Raw genomic sequence first — 18,371 nt, 5'->3', positions numbered from 1 at the left:
CACAGTAACTACTATAGTCAGGCAAAGTCACTGCTACAGTCATGCAAAGTAATTGCTACAGCCATACCTCAGTAATTGTTACAATCATGCAAAGTAATTGCTACAGTCATGTCAGAGTAATTGCTACAGTCATACCTCAGTAACTGCTACAGTCATGCAAAGTAAGTGCTACAGTCATACCTCAGTAACTGCTACAGTCATACCTCAGTAACTGCTACGGTCATGCAAAGTAATTGCTACAGCCATACCTCAGTAATTGCTACAGTCATGCAAAGTAATTGCTACAGTCATGTCAGAGTGATTGCTACAGTCATACCTCAGTAACTGCTACAGTCATGCAAAGTAAGTGCTACAGTCATACCTCAGTAACTGCTACGGTCATGCAATGTAATTACTACAGTCATACCTCAGTAATTGCTACAGTCATGCAAAGCAATTGCTACAGTCATACCTCAGTAATTGCTACAGTCACGCAAAGTAATTGCTACAGTCATTTCAGAGTAATTGCTAAAGTCATACCTCAGTAATTGCTACAGTCATGCAAAGTAATTACTACAGTCATGCAAAGTAATTGCTAGAGTCATGCAAAGTAATTGCTAGAGTCATGCAAAGTAATTGCTAGAGTCATGCAAAGTAACTGCTACAGTCATACCTCAGTAATTGCTACAGTCATGTCAAAGTAACTGCTACAATCAGGCAAAGTAATTGCTACAGTCATACCTCAGTAATTGCTACAAATATGCAAAGTAATTGCTAAAGCCATGCAAAGTAATTGCTACAGTCATGTCAAAGTAACTCCTACAGTTATACCCCAATAACTGCTTCAGTCATGCCAAGTAACTGCTACAGTCATACCCCAATAACTGCTACAGTCATGCCAAGTAACTGCTACGATCATGCAAAGTATTTGCTACAGTCAGGTCGAAGTAATTGCTACATTCATATCTCAGTAATTGCTACAGTCATGCAAAATAACCGCTACAGTCATACCTCAGTAATTGCTACAGTCAGGGTAAAGTAATTGCTACAGTCATGCAAAGTAATTATTACTGTCATGCAAAGTTATTGCTACATTCATGCCAAAGAAATTGATACCGTCAGGCCAAAGTAATTGCTACAGTCATACCAAAGTTATTCATACCTCAGTAATTGCTACAGTCATGCAAAGTTATTGCTAGTCATACCCCAGTAATTGCTACAGTCATGCAAAGTAATTGCTACAGTCATACTCCAGTAATTGCTACAGTCATACCTCAGTAATTGCTACAGTCATGCAAAGTAAGAGCTACAATCATTCAAGGTAATTATTACTGTCATGCAAAGTAATTGCTACATTCATGGAAAGTAACTGCTATAGTCATGCAAAGTAACTGCTACAGTCATATCAAAGTAATTGCTACAGTCATACCCCAGTAACTGCTACAGTCAGGCTAAAGTAATTGCTAAAGGCATGCACAGTAATTGATACAGTGATGTCAAAGTGATTGCTACAGTCATACCAAAGAAGTTGGTAAAGGCATTCACAGTAATTGATACAGCAAACCCGAGTAATTGCTACAGTTATGCCAAAGATATTGCTACAGTCAAGTCAAAATAAATGCTTCAGTCATGCCTAGTAATTGCTATAGTCATACCTCAGTAATTGCTACAGTCATGCAAAGTAACTGCTACAGTCAAGTCAAAGTAATTGCTACAGTCATGCAAAGAAACTGCTACAGTCATACTCAGTAACTGCTACAGTCATCCCTGAGTAACTGCTACAGTCATGCCCTGGCCGTTACTACAGTGCGCTGTTTAAACATCTATGTTTTCAATATATGTTGTAGCCGGGTTGTTGCATGACACAACGCAGTCGGGAATGACGTTCAACGTCGCCAGGTCCTATAATATCGTCAACGTTACGTCACTCAGGTCACGTGACTTGAGATCACAGCTGAAGCAGTTTTATCTGGCTGAGACGTCTCCGCACGACTTTGTGCTCTTTTGTAGCGAGGAGTGCATCGATGCTGTCATTCACGAGGTAAGGAAGCCAACCTCTCTCTCGGATTCCAACCTCGCACATGCACTCTCAATCAGCAGGGGAGGTGGGGTAGCCTTATGGTTAAAGCGACCGCTCGTCACGCTGGAGACCCGGGTTCGATTCCCCACATGGGTAGTATATGTGAAACCCATTTCTGGTGCCTCCCGCCGTGATATTGCTGCAATATTGCTAAAATATTGGTATAACCTTACTCACTCACTCAATCAGCGGTTCACGTGTGGCCCAATCGTTTGAGGTGCCACAATTCGCTGTGTTGTTTTCAGTGAATCCTGATTCGCTCCGGTTATGTTTCCAGGATTGGCAGCACCATGCCAAAATGGTAAATATCCGAGACCTCCATGACCTTTTCCTCCCAAACAACTGTCTCGCCCTGATGTTACTCGAGCCAAACTGTTCAAAGCAGCGTTAGATCCTTCTCGGTCTCTGAGACACGTTTGCCATCAAAATGGAAGTAATACAACATTATAGTAATTTCTAAGATGCTTCGGTGAAAGATAAAAGGCGCCGACAGTACTTTATCAGACGATAATGTGCACTTTTTGCATTACGTCACAATGTATTGGCGTCACTCCGCCATTCTAGTCTGCCCCCCTCGTAATCGAACAATTTTGCTTTACGTCACAATGTAAACGACGTCACGATGCATGTCAGTTGTCATCGTCTCGTACAGCCTCCTACAGTAAACTACTCCGTTGCATCCCGTTTCTTGGTTTGCAGTTGCTTCACACAGCTAACATCACTGGTGGATTCATTACGTTTATGTTTTCCGACGGTTAAAATGTCTCAATTCGACTCACAGGTTTTCAGCGACACGGTAACCTTCGCAATGTTTACATTCCCACAATGCAATCGTGGAATGTCGCTTGACTACTCAGCTTAGAGGAGATATTTAATCCGAACAGCGCGCCAGTTAGCCCTGTGCGAGGATTCTTAATTTTGGTCACCGACACCGTCGCTTGTTTTCTGCCTTAGATTAATAGTAATTATCCTTAGAATGTATTAAATTTGGCATCTTAGAAAAGAAATACAGTTCGCTCTACCACCATGTATAGTGTAATAAAGCACACTTTCGCCCTGAATTATTATATACTGAGTCAAAAAAGAAACTTCACGAAATGTAATTTGAAAAATAATGAATATTTTTTCTCTGATGATACATCTATGTATCCGAAATGGGATCCCTATCTTTCGACTCTAGAAAAACGTTAGCAAAACCCACTCAAACCCATCCATTCGCCACTGTCAGTGTATCGAGTACATTACACAGATCTCAGCAATGAAATAATAACAATTTAACCATCTTACCATCTCTTGTTCTTTTATAGTGCCCTGAAGAAAGAATGTGAAGTTTCTTTTTTGACTCAGTATAGTTAAAGTACGAGGACGCTTGCTTTAACGTTATAATAGTTCAGGGCGAAGGTGTGCTTTATGACACTATTCATGGTGGTAGAGTGAACTGTATTTCTTAAACAATAGTTTAGACATGGTAGCACAGATTATTGCAAGAGTGATTCTACTATTGTACCGCCATTGTATGTTAGGACGTGTTAAATTTGTCCAGCATGGCGGTTATGCATTTGATAATTTCTTTTCTGAAGGCAAATGTTCTCGACTTTTACACCGACCGCTACACCTACATGCGACATCATTCACGATGGCTCGTGGTGGGGTCACGTGACACAAAAGAGCGTCTGCTGAATTTGGGCGAGGCTCTTGACAACGTCGCAGTCTTGTCGGATCCCAAATGTAGTGAGGACGCGGACGTCGGTGTTGAGGCTAACCACTCGTCAGAGGTAGGTGCACCATACCTGAGTATCAGAATATATGTGTGTGCGTTTGGGTGGGGCAACATTGGGGCACGGCTTTGTCGAAAACGCTACAGGATTGCGTCCCTTTGGCGTGCCAGGATACTGTTATCACTCAAATAATCACTCAAATCATATTTGCCGTGATTGTTTCTTACACCATAAGACCTGCACCACTTTAGACTTCCTCTCACATCAGGGGCGGTGGGGTAGCCTCGTGTTTAAAGCGGTCGTTCGTCACGCCGATGAACCGGGTTCGATTCCCCACATGGGTACAATGTGTGAAGCCCATTTGTGGTGTCCCCCGCCGTGATATTGCTGGAATATTGCTAAACGTGGCGCAAAACTAAACTCACTCACTCCTCTCACATTAGGCTGAGACACCGTGTCGTCGTTCAAAACAACCTAACTCACGCACTGAAGGCATTTTCTTGTCGCTGTCTGTGTTTACTGAAGTAGTACCATTACACACCTTGACGGAATCACAAACCATCACACCCGATGATTGTAGCTACAATATAGCAGAAACAAGAATCACGTTGATGTTGTCTTTAATGCGTTTACATGTTATAAACATTTCAGTGTACATATTAGCAACTTTGCTTATGCTAGGACCATACCTAAACTTCGCTGTAATAGCCTTTTAGAAAAAAAGCTAGTTATCAGTTAATACAGACACCAAATAATTTTTTTCAATCCTGCTCAGCGGTTCAAAACATGTTTTCTGTAGTAAATGTTAAACAGATGACTTTTCGTGTATTCTTTTGATAAATATAGCCATGCAATCTGACGTGTTTCCATGCAGTCCACTGGAGGAAGAGCCTGCCTGGAGTTATCGACCCTGCTGAGGAGACCCGAGGGGCGTGTGTGGAGCACCGTGTGTTACCTTGACCCCAAGACCAGCCATGTTGTCAAGGGCACCGTTTTCCCGAACGTCATGTATGGCTACAACCAGCGCCAGTTTGTTGTCACCACAAAAGCCGTAAGAATGGCAGAGTGATACAATTGTTGTAGTTAGTGGGTTACGATTTATAGTCATGTCTGCAATACTTCAGCCGTAGTATGACTGTAACAATATCAATTATTACAGTGTCGCAAAATGGGTAAGATAATGCCGATGCGACGTAAAATCTCAACTTAGCTCAAATATTCCATTATGTGTACATGTATTCAATAACAAACAGTTGTAGTGTGCTTGAAGCATACTTTGTCTTTTCCTGCACAACGCGCGGCTTTCCTTCAACATCAAGATTACAAGTAATACGACTGATACTGTTAAAAGATCACTGTTAATGCAACTCGACCGGATTATGAAAAGTGGACTTTCGTTTTCCTCAAGTTCATATTCCGTTCTATGTCGGGGATACTGTTCAAAACAACATTAAACCAACTTATTCACTCACACATCCAAGTCGACCCGGATTGCGATCCTTGCTCTGTCAGTACCGTTGCTCACTTTCGGTTTCATGAAGTCGGTTTCCTTGCTATGGCTGGAATACTGTTCCAAGCATCTGAACTCAAGTTCTCTTATAAACAACGTGAGTTCTCCATGAAAGTGGTTTCCATTTCCCAAGACACCCAATCTATATACGTTCCTTTGATTTTTCATCGAAGACAAAATCGATATTGTTCTGTTATCAAGCACAGATGGAATCCTTTATGTCATCATGAAACCTGGTTTAAACAACAGTCTTGTATGTGAAGAGAGGCTTGTCGATAAAGGGAGACAATTTGGTTAAGCTAGTCAAATACAGCATCCATCGCGTGTCGGCAATGAGGTATTGGCACTGAGAACCGAAACTACAGTGCCTTTTTCAAACTTAGTAGACGCACACTTTATGTATATATACTCTGACGAATGGGAATGTTTACAACATACATTAGTACGAGTAGCTGGGGATCTAGGGAGCCCAGGTTTTGAGCAAAAAGTAAATATACTTAGAGATAGTAGGAACGCTTCATTCTATGTGATGGGAATGATATGGTATTGACAACATATATGTATTGTCTAATCTTTCAGCTGATTAATGTTTCGGCACAAAAGAAATAATTGACAGCACCCATGCATGTTCATAGGAGAGGGGAGCAACATAAGCCGTTGCTTGTAGTGTGCCACTAATGTGGTTTCATTCCAAGAATTGTCCGATATGTTGTCCGATGGTATCAATTCCGTAGATGCACCGATCGAATATGGTTGTCTTGTTGACGTCATAAATGCACGACCGGGCCGTGACAAGTTATGAGTGTCGGATCTGCTGTAAATAGTATTTCTGTAGACATGAAATTATGTTTTGATGAACTTTAAAATATTTAGTAATTTGTTTGTTTTTGAGACATTCCTGTTTGTAGCATACTTTAAGCCGCATATGCCATGGCATACTTTATTTACGGGAAATACAGGCGTTTATGAGCACCTGAAAGCTGAACAAACCGGGTTTCTGTTCACATTACAAACACCCCAAGTGTTTGCGTATCGTACTACCCACAGACACGCAGACATCCGTTGTGTGAATCACGACATAAGCTATTTAGTTTCAGTATGGATGTGTTTTGATTTTAGCTCTATAGTCTCTTTTTGTCAGTACAATTCTTTCTAGAAGGAATTCGAATAGTTTGACTGTTATAGTGTTGATACATGCTGACAGTCCATAGGTCACTTCTATTTCTGATTTATATTGATCGACCCGGTTATGTTTCTAAGTTTGTCAGCACCATACCTCATTGGTTTCACCAACTTGACAGCGTCTCATACTGAGAAACCGTGATATATCTTGAATACTGTTGATAGGGCGCATAACTAACTCACTCACCCCAGTTATATGACGTCATGTGTCGGCTTATCCAGTCAAATAATAGGAAACACATATGCCTGTATTTAAGAAATTACACTATACATGGGGGAAGAGCGAACTGTATTCCCTTTCTAAGATGCCAAATTTAATACTTACCGACGATTAATCTAGGGCAGAAAACAAACAGAAAAACGACGGTGTCGGTGACCTCAATTAATAATCCTCGCTCAGGGCTAACTGACGCGCTGTTCTGTTGACGTGCCTGCCCCCTTACGTTAAGACGCACGTTACCAGAATAAAACAAATGACGGTTTACGCTCGGGTTAAATTATTTTAATTACATCTGCGATTAACGTAAACCATATGGGGCAATAGAATGTCGCATTTCTACTTCCAACGTAAGATGAAGCTGACTAGTCACACGACATTCCACGGATGCATTGTGGGAATGTAAACCTTGCGAACGTTGCCGTGTCGCTGTTTAATTGTGAGTCGAACTGAGACATTATATCCGTCGAAAAACATCAACGTTATGTTTTCACCAGTGATGTTAGCCGAGTGAAGCAATTGCAAACCAAAACAGGGTGCTACGGAGTAGTTTACCGTAGGAGACTGTACTAGGCGATGACAACTGACATGCACAGCGACGTCGGTTACCAAGGGTACGTTTCATAACGAGGGGGCAGACGAAAATGGCGTAGTGACGTCAATACAGTGTGACATCATGCAAAAAATGTACTTGATAAAGTACTGTCGGCGCCTTTGATCTTTTAGCGAAGCATCTTAGAAAACGTGTTCTTAATCAATAACAAATGGGGACAGCGTTTCAACCCTCGTCTGTAACACAAATGTCATCAAATATATACTCATGCCAATAATGGTTGTCATCCCCTTCAATTTTTTTAATTGGAGAGGGGTGTGGAGTGTGAGGTTGGGGGTGGGGAGGGATTGACAACCATTATTGGCATGAGTATATGTTAGAGAAATCGAAATGCACCTGAACTGGGTAAATACGGTACTGTTTTTGTCACTATACGCCAATGAGTTATATATTTACGGCGCCAGTTCAAATACACCCGGAAAGTGAGGAATCGTCATGATTCCACAAAATCTCTGCTTGTTTCCATCGTTACGGATTCGTAAAATTGCAACTTGCTTTTCAATTGTTCCCGCTATTCAAATATTTGATTCTGTCAACAGGGAATTGCATGATTTATTTATCTCCTTTGAACACCAGTGTTTGGCGTGGCATCGTTAGACGATTCAACCATACGAATCTACAACCAGGTGTTTCATGTATATATTTTGGTGTCATTTGACATGAAATGTCAGAAAGTCGTTGACTAATCACAGAGAATGATTGTTGACCGTTTTTGTCTGTTAATATTGGCAGTGTACTACAGTGTACAACGGGGATAGTTGTACTTGCATCATTTGCTTGATAACGGTGTTAGCAGCTACACCGAATAACAATAATAATAAAGAAGTCCAATATCCATAGAACTATCCCCGTTGCTCATCACTCCAGCTTCCAAATGCCACTCAAAAGAGTGTAACTACGGAATGTAGCTGGAGGCAAAACCCTGTAACTTCGTCCGAGATATAGCTGATAACATTATAAGAAATCTCTGTTACATAAACAAGGAACATTCAGCTGTACTGATCGACATCAGAGATCAGAGATCAATAATAGTTTTGAGTAGTGAGCACTTAGCATCCAATTTCATTAAAACATAAAAGTCCAACCAACCAATTTTTTTATAAATCTCGATAATTAACAATGTTATATTAATACAAAGGAATTCCTGAGTTATTTCCGGAAGTGACATCACCTTCTTCATCTGTGCTTTCTCTGTATTTGCATATGAATTCTTTTCGCTCATGTGTGTAATTTAATTGGATGACCGTTCTTGGCACCGAATGAGACAACGAATGAGTCCAGGGTATTTATGATGATTGATATATGATACCCTTAATAATCGAGGATGATCTAAAGAATACGCCAATGTGTCATATTTACAATGCGAGTATTTGTTCGTAGTGGCTTGGCTTCCTTCGGAAACATACTGACGGCAATGAACCAACCTATGACGGTTTCTGCATCGAAGTTCTCAATGAACTGGCGAATCTTCTCAACTTTACGTAAGTATAAATGTTTAGACGAGAATATGCCTGATTTATCATTACTTTTGATATCGTACGCACAAAAGGAAACAACTCTAATAGCTAGTGAATTTGTGAGTGAATGCTTTGTAGCACCGCCACCTAAATATTCAGGTAGACCCGTGACGATACGGGTTAGAAATGGTCTTCAGCAACCATGCTTGTCGTAACAGGCGAATAACAGGATCGGGTTGTCACATGTCATCGTATCCCAAATGCGCGGATCGATGCTCATGTTGTTAATCACTGGATTGCCCGGTCCAGACTCGAATGTTATTCTTACGGCCGGAACAACAAACGTACAAACAAATGTACAAACAAACAAACAGTATTCCGGTAAAATCATGTCAATCCCTGTTTAGAAATGAAAATAAGAAGACAACGAAACAAAGTAAATATTCTAGTATATCTTGACAATGACAACGTTTATGAAAACTAAGGCACTCTATCCCGAGTCCCAATATGGTACATGTAGCTGATTAATGAAAATTTGATGTCGTACGACCAACACACTGACATTAACACTAAAACAAGAACACTGAATATAAATTATCGGCTGTTGTTCTTTTCACTAGGTATGCTCTGATAGAGCCAGGCGACAACGAATGGGGTTCTAAGGACGTGAAAGGATGGAGTGGTATTGTTGGACAACTCCAACGAAGGGTAAGGCATTTTATGTGAGGCATAACGCTTTCGTTTGATTTTATGGAATATTATCAATTAATTAGACATGGTGGAGCACAGAAACAATATCTAGGGATATTGTACACATGTGGAGATTTGAACCCAGGTCTTCGGCCTAATGAACAATTTAACCACCGCGCCGCTCCACTCACTCTGGCGTTACAGAAGTGCGGTTTGTAGTAGAAACATCGTCAGTTAGCCCACTAAAACCTAACATTGTTAATTTCGCAAAATTATACATGCTGACAGTCCATATGTCACTGCGATTTCTGATTTATATTGATATCAATTAAAATTGTTTTATGAATTTAAAGGCCTACACATGGCAGTTCACTATATTTAACACTTAAAATCTTGAGTTTAGCATAATCCCTAAACGCTCAGTCGTCTAAACTCGCTGCATCTCATTGTGCCTTTGATACGCCAGAAACGTATGATTGTGGGTTCGAATCCAGGTCCCGGTAATGTTTCTAAGGTTGTCAGCACCATACCCGTGCTCGTGGGTTCCACCAAACTGACAACATCTGACACTGAGAAGCCCTGATGTATCTGGAATACTGGTATAGGGGCGTAAAAACTCACTCACCCCAGTTATACAACGGCTAATCCATTCACCGAAACACAGTTACCTTTATAATCTGTACTTTTCTTGGGGACAGCGTTTCAACCCACAACTACTTTTGTTGTTAAGTTGGGTATTTTCTCACAAATACAGCTCATGTTCCAAAAAGAACGCCCCAAAATTAACATGATAAGGCAGGTATATTTGCTTTTTATTAATAAGAAACGTATTTATCAAAAGAACTATTGGGTACAATATAGGAGGCATCTACGTTTAAGACAAACAACCCGGTATTGTATTTGTATTGAAACTGAAAATGGAATATGAAATAATTACCTGGAAAGTAATTATAACGTAAATTATGTTTGTTATATATGAAATGTTTTGAATTATCTCTAAAAGTGAATATAATGTACTGTTACAACATTTGAAAAACTCCATCCCAACTATTTGAAATAACAACTATCAGACATATAATGAACACTGACTACATTATATATTCAAATACAGGAAGTCGACTTTGCAATGGCGTCTCTTAGCCGGAACTCTGCTCGGGACGCCGTGGTAGACTTCGTGGAGACCCCGTTCTTCAGGGACTACAAGGATATCATGTACCGGAAGTTGAACACCACAAAGAGCTGGCGCCTGTTATTGGACATCTTCCGACCCTCTGTGCTGCTGTGTATCGGAGTGGCTCTGTTGGTGTACACATCTCTGTATCTCCTGCTGCAGTTCGGCCCCAGGGAACGCCGGGAGAAGAGGACTTGTCTCAACATTGCCAATGTCAGTTGCTATATATACGGGGCGCTCTTCAGTCAAGGTATACACACACTTTATGCATGTACTTTATGTAATAATATGTATGCAGGTGATTGCAGTGGGAATGGTTTTACGCAACATATTACCCACCCTGTTTTTTGCATGACGAGCGAACACTCTAACCACTTGGCTACCCCACCGCACCATGTATACATACATGCGGAACGCTGGAGAATAGTGTCTGCCGAGATAGTTTCTTTTGGGCCTAAAAGGCATTATTGATCACATATTCAGTATTGTTATAACATGTAAAGTGATGTTACCACTCGGTTGAGGTCCCATGACATGATGATCCCCTAAGCAGGAGTCCAGACTAGAGTTTCTGGCACGTTGACCTGAAACAACACCGCCTGGCACCATCCGTGAATCTGATGTAACCCATTCCAATTGATGATAATCCTGTGTTCACACAGCACACTATCTCTGCACGTTTTTGTCACTGAAGTGTTAAAATCCACAGATATGTATAACACTGCGTTTCCTGTCTTCAGCTGAAACTCCATGAAAAACTGAAATACGGTTCAAATTTCGTTCAACCCAGAGGATTTACTCGCTTCTGATTTTCTTTTCGCTGTCGGCAGGAGGAGAGCACCTGCCTGTCTCAGCATCCGGGCGATTTCTGGTTGCCTCGTGGTGGGTCTTCTCTATTGTGATGTCGGCCACCTACAGCGCCAAGCTGATCGCCAACCTAGCTGTTCCCAGGGTAAACAAGCCGTTCACTTCCACCAAGGAGCTTCTGGAGAACCCAGATTACACATGGGGCGTGGTCGGGAAAAGTTCCACCTACTCTTTACTTTCGGTATGCTTTACACACTACTAGACTCGTGAACATCCGGGTTAGAAGTGGTCTTCAGCAACCCATGCTTGTCATAAGATGCGACTAACGGAATCAGGTGGTCAGGCTCGCTGACTTGGTTGAGACGAGTCATCGTATACCAATTGCTGTTGATCACTATATTGTCTGGTCAAGATCGATTATTTACAGACTGTTGCCAATATTAGAATACTGCTTATTGTGGTGTTGAACAACAATCAAATAAAACAACGTTTACGAACAACTAACGCACATTTAGTTTGAGACACGAGTGACTTACAATATAACTTAAAGTTATTACAATATGTAATCTGAGCGACTCCAACTATGATTATTATAATTGCAGGTCTATGATTCGTTGCTGGCGATTTAAATATATTTATTATTAATATATAACATAATTGCATTTAAACATGGCGCTTTTCTTCTGTTGCTGCACTGTAGATTTCAATTATATTTCTCGTGTAATTCGTTGCTGGCGATTTAAATATATTTATTATTAATATATAACGTTGCGTCACGATAAGGCTTAAATATTGTCGATGTGACTTACGCTCGAAATTTCACTCACGCCCGAACACTCAATCACTCACTCACTCATCCACTCACTCACGTACGTGTTCCCAGATATCGAAGGATTCCGACATCCAGGAACTTTGGAAGAAGATGGTTATGTTCAACAAGACCGACCCGTCAGTGTTCAGCCGCAGCGTGACCGACCACATTGAGAAAGTCCTGAACGAGCCGTACGCCTACATCATGGGTCATGACAAGCTGGGGAACGGATCGGACTGTGAAGTGTCCTACCTGCGGGAGAAGTTGTTTGAATACAGCAAGGGGATGGCCTTGCCCAAACACTCGCCTCTCAAGGACGACTTTGACAGAGAGTACGTACAGTTGCATTGTTCTGTAACCTGAGTGCAAAGAAATTGCCAGTTAAGTTTAGTGTGATTGCAGAATCTTGTGTCTTAGATTTGTTTATTCAGTAACATGACGGCACGAGTTAATAGTATTAAATCTGTCGAAAAATATCGGAATTCGGAACTGAAATGTTAATTGTTTTCAGACACTGTGAAAAGTAATAGATTAAATAAAGTCACATGACAGGTAGGTTCCTAACAATATATATAATTTTGACGTGACTACGGCCTACACGGTGTCTGGGGACTCATGACGTCATTACCGGTATGCCGTCATGCGATGTTGAAAGCGGAATTGAGATCTTTATGAAGCTAAATCCTTGACCACATGTCGTCTTTGCTCTGCAGGCAACAACCAAATAATGTCTGTCCTGTATACTGAGTCATTTGAGTCATTAGCTGGATTAACCTTTGAGATCCTTTATCTATCATGCGGGCACAATAACACGTATCATTACTAATTCCATGTTTAAAATGCTCGGTATTTACGAATACTTTGTAGAATGATCCACTTATCCGAGACAGGATTCCTCAATCGTCTGGCCAAGAAGTGGATCATCTCCAGCACGACATGCCTGGATGGAAAGTCGTCGGCTACCGTGGTGACGCTGGAGGACATGCATAGTGCCTTCTACCTGCTGCTGGCGGGATTCGGAGCCAGCAGCTGCATCCTCATCTTTGAACTCTTGCATCGCACTATGCTGTCTTACCAATTCGAAAAATAAAGCGATGCATTTGTACATTGGTACTCACTGTTATCCTTAATTATGTTACTGATTCACTAATTATAATTATGGCAAAGTCTTGTAATGGCATTCCACCGTTTCAGTAGACGTTCCTGACATTGTTTTGTAACACTAACTGTTTGTCAGGAATGTACTATTTCTAATGGTAAGCAGATGTATGGCGGTTACAATATTTTGGTGCAATGTTTTCAGTCAAGTGTAAACATGAATTTTCTCGAAAAGTGGTATGTACAATTCTAAAGGTATTTTGACTGTATAAGAGGGAATGTCATACCTCTGTTATCTCAGACTACAGCAAGATCATCGTTGTGTGAAGATCATATTTCATCCTGACATCCAGCCTTGTTAGGTCTACTTTGGAAGCTTTATCACTGCTGCATCTAGGTGAATATCATTACTGTTATTGCCATTACTACTGCTATTATAGTATATACTGCCATTACTACTGCTATTATAGTATATACTGCCATTACTACTGCTATTATAGTATATACTGCCATTACTACTGCTATTATAGTATATACTGCCATTACTACTGCTATTATAGTATATACTATTACTGCTGCTATTACTATATGCTATTATAGTATATACTGCCATTACTACTGCTATTATAGTATATACTGCCATTACTACTGCTATTATAGTATATACTGCCATTACTACTGCTATTATAGTATATACTGCCATTTTGTGCTGTCATGGTAATTAGCCTGTAGTAGTTCGTATTGTCAACTTAGTTGAGTTTATAATACAGTTGCTAATCGTATAATATTTCTGTATTGTGTGTTGGTTTCACACCGAAATCTTTTGCGTTTGGGACTCGTAAGTAGGTCACGGCACTTCGCGAGACCTTGGTACTTCCGGTGACAAACAACGTTTCATACCTTTTCGAATGGTCTGTTGAGTTGAGTTGATAATCCTTGCAGGAATAAGAAATGTCCGATCTAACCATCCCCAAGTTAGCTAACTATTACGACTGTCAACAGCTGTGACAGCCAAGCATGGTTGTACACTTGGACCGGTCTAGTAAAGTTATATTTGGCGGTCGCGCAATTTGTACCGGAAGTAGCGCCTCGCGAGACTTACAGGCCCTATAGATTAACGGGTGTCCGTCATGTTACATCATGCACTTCTTCATTTCTGTTCACTCTGGCAACATATCTTCATTTAAAAACAAATGAGCACCCCTGGTACAATGGCGTCACATATGCATTGTGTTTAAGAAATATAGTTCGATCTACCCCCATGTATAGTGTACAAAGTATGTTTTTTCCCTGACCTATCATATTAAAGCACGAGGACGCAGCATTTCTTTTGAAAGATGTCAAATGTAATACCTACCGGCGATTAGTCTAAGGCACTAAATGGTGATCTAAAGTAACAATCCCACTTTAGGGTCTGCTGAACTGATGTGTCCGAGTGCTTTCCTCTTGCACTTTCCCTCCCATCAGGGGCGATGGGGTAGCCTAGTGGTTAAAGCGTTCGCTCGTCACGCCGATGACCCGGGTTCGATTTCCCACATGGGTACAATGTGTGGAACCCATTTCTGGCGTCACCCGCCGTGATATTGCTGGGACATTGCTAAAAGCGGCGTTAAACCATACTCACTCTTGCACTATCGAAACACAAACTTCAGATGCCAGAAACCCGCCACAAATATCGCAAATACCGATGCTGACTTATGTCCATAAGAGAAACACTAGCAGCATGTTTGCATACAAAGTTAATAACCATGACCTTTTCTTGTCAAGGGCAGTTGATCATACACAGAGCGGTAGTGCCGTTTCTGTTTGACTATGACTGCAACAAATATGACGTCTAATGGCGTGAGCACCTTGTCGATTATATTAGCTGGATGGCATGCTCTATGAAACGATCAATGATCTTTCTCTGTGGGAAATAATATTTTTTACAGCCAGAAACCTTAATAACCATTTACATACATATCATGATTATGTTTGCTTGTGTGAATATTTTGACCTTCGTCTGCACAGTTCATTGAGTTTAGATATGCGCGTGCTACGATTAAAGGCAAGTATCACGTGCTATACATGTACCCGTCATTACGCATACATCAGCAAACATCATGTTTCAGTGAACTGTTCCTACAGCTCGATAACTTGGAAAATCAATTGATTTCGTTGTTGATAAGCAAATGTGGGGCCTTCTTAACTGACAGCTGCTCAAAGATGGCAAGTTATTGGTATGCAGAAAGCTGGCGAGGCTTTGAGGGCTATTGCAAGAGATGTTGGTTGTCATCTGTCGACTATCAGCCGACTGGCTAGTAAACATCACGTTAAGCACTGTTAGTGTTCAGATCGACCACTCCTCAGGAGGATACAGCCCTTCTCAGAATGACAAGACTTCACCCGTTTTCGTGAAGTGTTAAAAACAGTGGCTTCCACATCGTCGTTTGTCAAACTAAACGGTCCCAAATCGATAGAGCCAGATGACCTATCAGACGTCCTATGTTATCCCAAGAGCACAAAGAAGTACGACGACCTTGGTGTCAAGCAGGACGTCACTCGTATTTGACGTCAAGCTGAAGGGTCCACTTGTCGGACGAAAGACAATTTGTTTTGGTCATGACGCAGTAACACATCATATGCACAACGTAATGTCTTGGAGCAAGTACTGTTCATTGATGGTGTGGGGGTACCTCTTACATGTCTGACGATCACATAAAATCTCTGACATGGACACTGGTACATCACTGACATCCTAGACAGAGTTGTTGTACCACCTTCCGATGACTATCCTCTGCACACAGTACCGCTCTTTATGGACGACAACGCTAGACCGTTGATGTTTTCTGAACTCAACCTTGGCCCGCGATGAGTTCAGATCGCAGTCCCTCAGACCCTCAGACTATATTTTGGGACATTACTGGTTCACAGAATACCCCAGAGAGATCCTCCCTCAGACTATATTTGGGACATTACTGGTTCACAGAATACACCAGAGAGATCCTCCCTCAGAGAGAGAATCCTCCTCCTCAGACTATATTTGGGACATTACTGGTTCACAGAATACACCAGAGAGATCCTCCCTCAGACTATATTTGGGACATTATGGGTTCACAGAATACACCAGAGAGACCCCTCCCTCAGACTATATTTGGGACATTATGGGTTCACAGAATACACCAGAGAGACCCCTCCCTCAGACTATATTTGGGACATTATGGGTTCACAGAATACTCCAGACTAGACATCCTCCCTCCTCCCTCAGACTATATTTGGGACATTACTGGTTCACAGAATACACCAGAGAGATCCTCCCTCAGACTATATTTGGGACATTACTGGTTCACAGAATACACCAGAGAGATCCTCCCTCAGACTATATTTGGGACATTATGGGTTCACAGAATACACCAGAGAGACCCCTCCCTCAGACTATATTTGGGACATTATGGGTTCACAGAATACACCAGAGAGACCCTCCCTCAGACTATATTTGGGACATTATGGGTTCACAGAATACACCAGAGAGACCCTCCCCTCAGACTATATTTGGGACATTACTGGTTCACAGAATACAGAGAGATCCTCCCTCAGACTATATTTGGGACATTACTGGTTCACAGAATACAAGTCCAGAGAGATCCTCCCTCAGACTATATTTTGGGACATTACTGGTTCACAGAATACCCTACAGAGATCCTCCCTCAGACTATTTATTTGGGACATTACTGGTTCACAGAATACCCCAGAGAGATCCTCCCTCAGACTATATTTGGGACATTACTGGTTCACAGAATACACCAGAGAGATCCTCCCTCAGACTATATTTGGGACATTTGGGACATTACATTACTGGTTCACAGAATACACCAGAGAGATCCTCCAATACAATATTTAGCTGTATGGGAACAGGCCCTCCATCAGGAATGGAACACAATACCTCAAAGCCAAATTCAACATCTGATACAGTTAATGGGTAGGAGTGTCAGGGACGTTATTGTAGTTGGCGGAGATTGTTGGCATGGTGCTCGGGTATTGATACTTTTGTGATATCTTGTGCCTTCCCTTCTATCCAATCTTCTAAACGTGTACACGCCTTCCCGATCTCTCCGCTCACTGGATAAGAACTTGCTTGATGTTCCCAAAGTAAAGACAGTGCAGTATGGAAACAGGTCCTTTGTCCATGCAGGATCAATGGTCTGGAGTCTCAGAGACTGTTGTGACTTTCATACCTTTAAATCCAATCTAAAAGCACACGTGTTCAAGCTACTATTATTATTATTATGCTTATTGTAAGCATGGGTATATGCGCGTAACAAATCTACTGATTGTTAATCTTGACAATGACCGCGCATAGTTATCAGCTCTTCAGTTTTTCATTCTTCTTGCATTTACATTTGCCATTTTGTTGAACGTCAGTTTATCCAGAAAGTAAGTTAAATTGAGGCTTTGATACGCTCCTTTGCTATTGTCACTGGTAACATATTGATACTACGAAAAATATGGGGTGTTGCGATACTTTTTCCGTGCGTATACACTTCACGTCTCTGACACCTTCAAGAGTATTTGATTACGCGGAGTAATTATTTGAATTTGGATGAATGCCCAACTAGATTTTAACTGTCTCCTGTTATTTTTCACCTGTCAGAGATAGGTATACTATCGCTAATATCCACAACGCTACAGTATAATGGGGTCTGTTATTTCTCTTGTCCTGAGGAGTGCTCGAACTACTTGCTATCATGTCTGCAACATGGACTTTGTTGTATAAAGATCGCTTCGCGAAACGCGGCTTTCGGTAATACTATTAGCTTTCAGAACCTGAATAAAACGATAAACTTAACGAAACGATGTATAAAGGATGATCATAAAGTTCCTTCCTGGCAAAAAAGACATTTAAAAACCCCACTTGTGACGACCATTACAGTATGGACAAACAACAACAGCCTCACCTTTCGCATCGATCGAAATATGTATTTACACACACACATTCAAACCTCAAGTGTCGACATTTGAATAATCCCTACTGACGTACGAGTTTCTTGATGGATGGGCT

General features: G+C 41.3%; 1 protein-coding gene across 1 annotated transcript; it reads left to right on the top strand.

The window, feature by feature from the left end:
* The first annotated feature begins 1,830 nt into the window (after positions 1-1,830).
* LOC124258076 (glutamate receptor ionotropic, kainate glr-3-like) lies at positions 1,831-13,893 on the top strand. Its single transcript, XM_046692148.1, has 9 exons — positions 1,831-2,020; positions 3,640-3,834; positions 4,652-4,828; positions 8,680-8,780; positions 9,377-9,464; positions 10,558-10,867; positions 11,448-11,665; positions 12,308-12,567; positions 13,103-13,893. The coding sequence occupies exons 1-9, from the start codon at positions 1,859-1,861 to the stop codon at positions 13,323-13,325; spliced, it is 1,734 nt and encodes a 577-aa protein (XP_046548104.1). The 5' UTR covers positions 1,831-1,858; the 3' UTR covers positions 13,326-13,893.
* Positions 13,894-18,371: the final 4,478 nt, after the last annotated feature.

This window comes from Haliotis rubra, unplaced genomic scaffold, assembly GCF_003918875.1.
Source record: "Haliotis rubra isolate DU_JTF1 unplaced genomic scaffold, ASM391887v1 Scf681, whole genome shotgun sequence".
Lineage (NCBI taxonomy): Eukaryota > Metazoa > Mollusca > Gastropoda > Lepetellida > Haliotidae > Haliotis > Haliotis rubra.
This window is presented reverse-complemented; position numbering and strand designations above follow the sequence as displayed.

What these genes read in the sequence shown, in the direction of transcription:
- LOC124258076 (XM_046692148.1), top strand. Translation starts at nt 1,859, where the DNA reads ATGACGTTCAACGTCGCCAGGTCCTATAATATCGTCAACGTTACGTCA. An exon ending in TCGATGCTGTCATTCACGAG is followed by an intron (nt 2,021 to 3,639) that starts GTAAGGAAGCCA and finishes TCTTTTCTGAAG; the next exon opens with GCAAATGTTCTCGACTTTTA. An exon ending in CGGGGCGCTCTTCAGTCAAG is followed by an intron (nt 10,868 to 11,447) that starts GTATACACACAC and finishes CGCTGTCGGCAG; the next exon opens with GAGGAGAGCACCTGCCTGTC.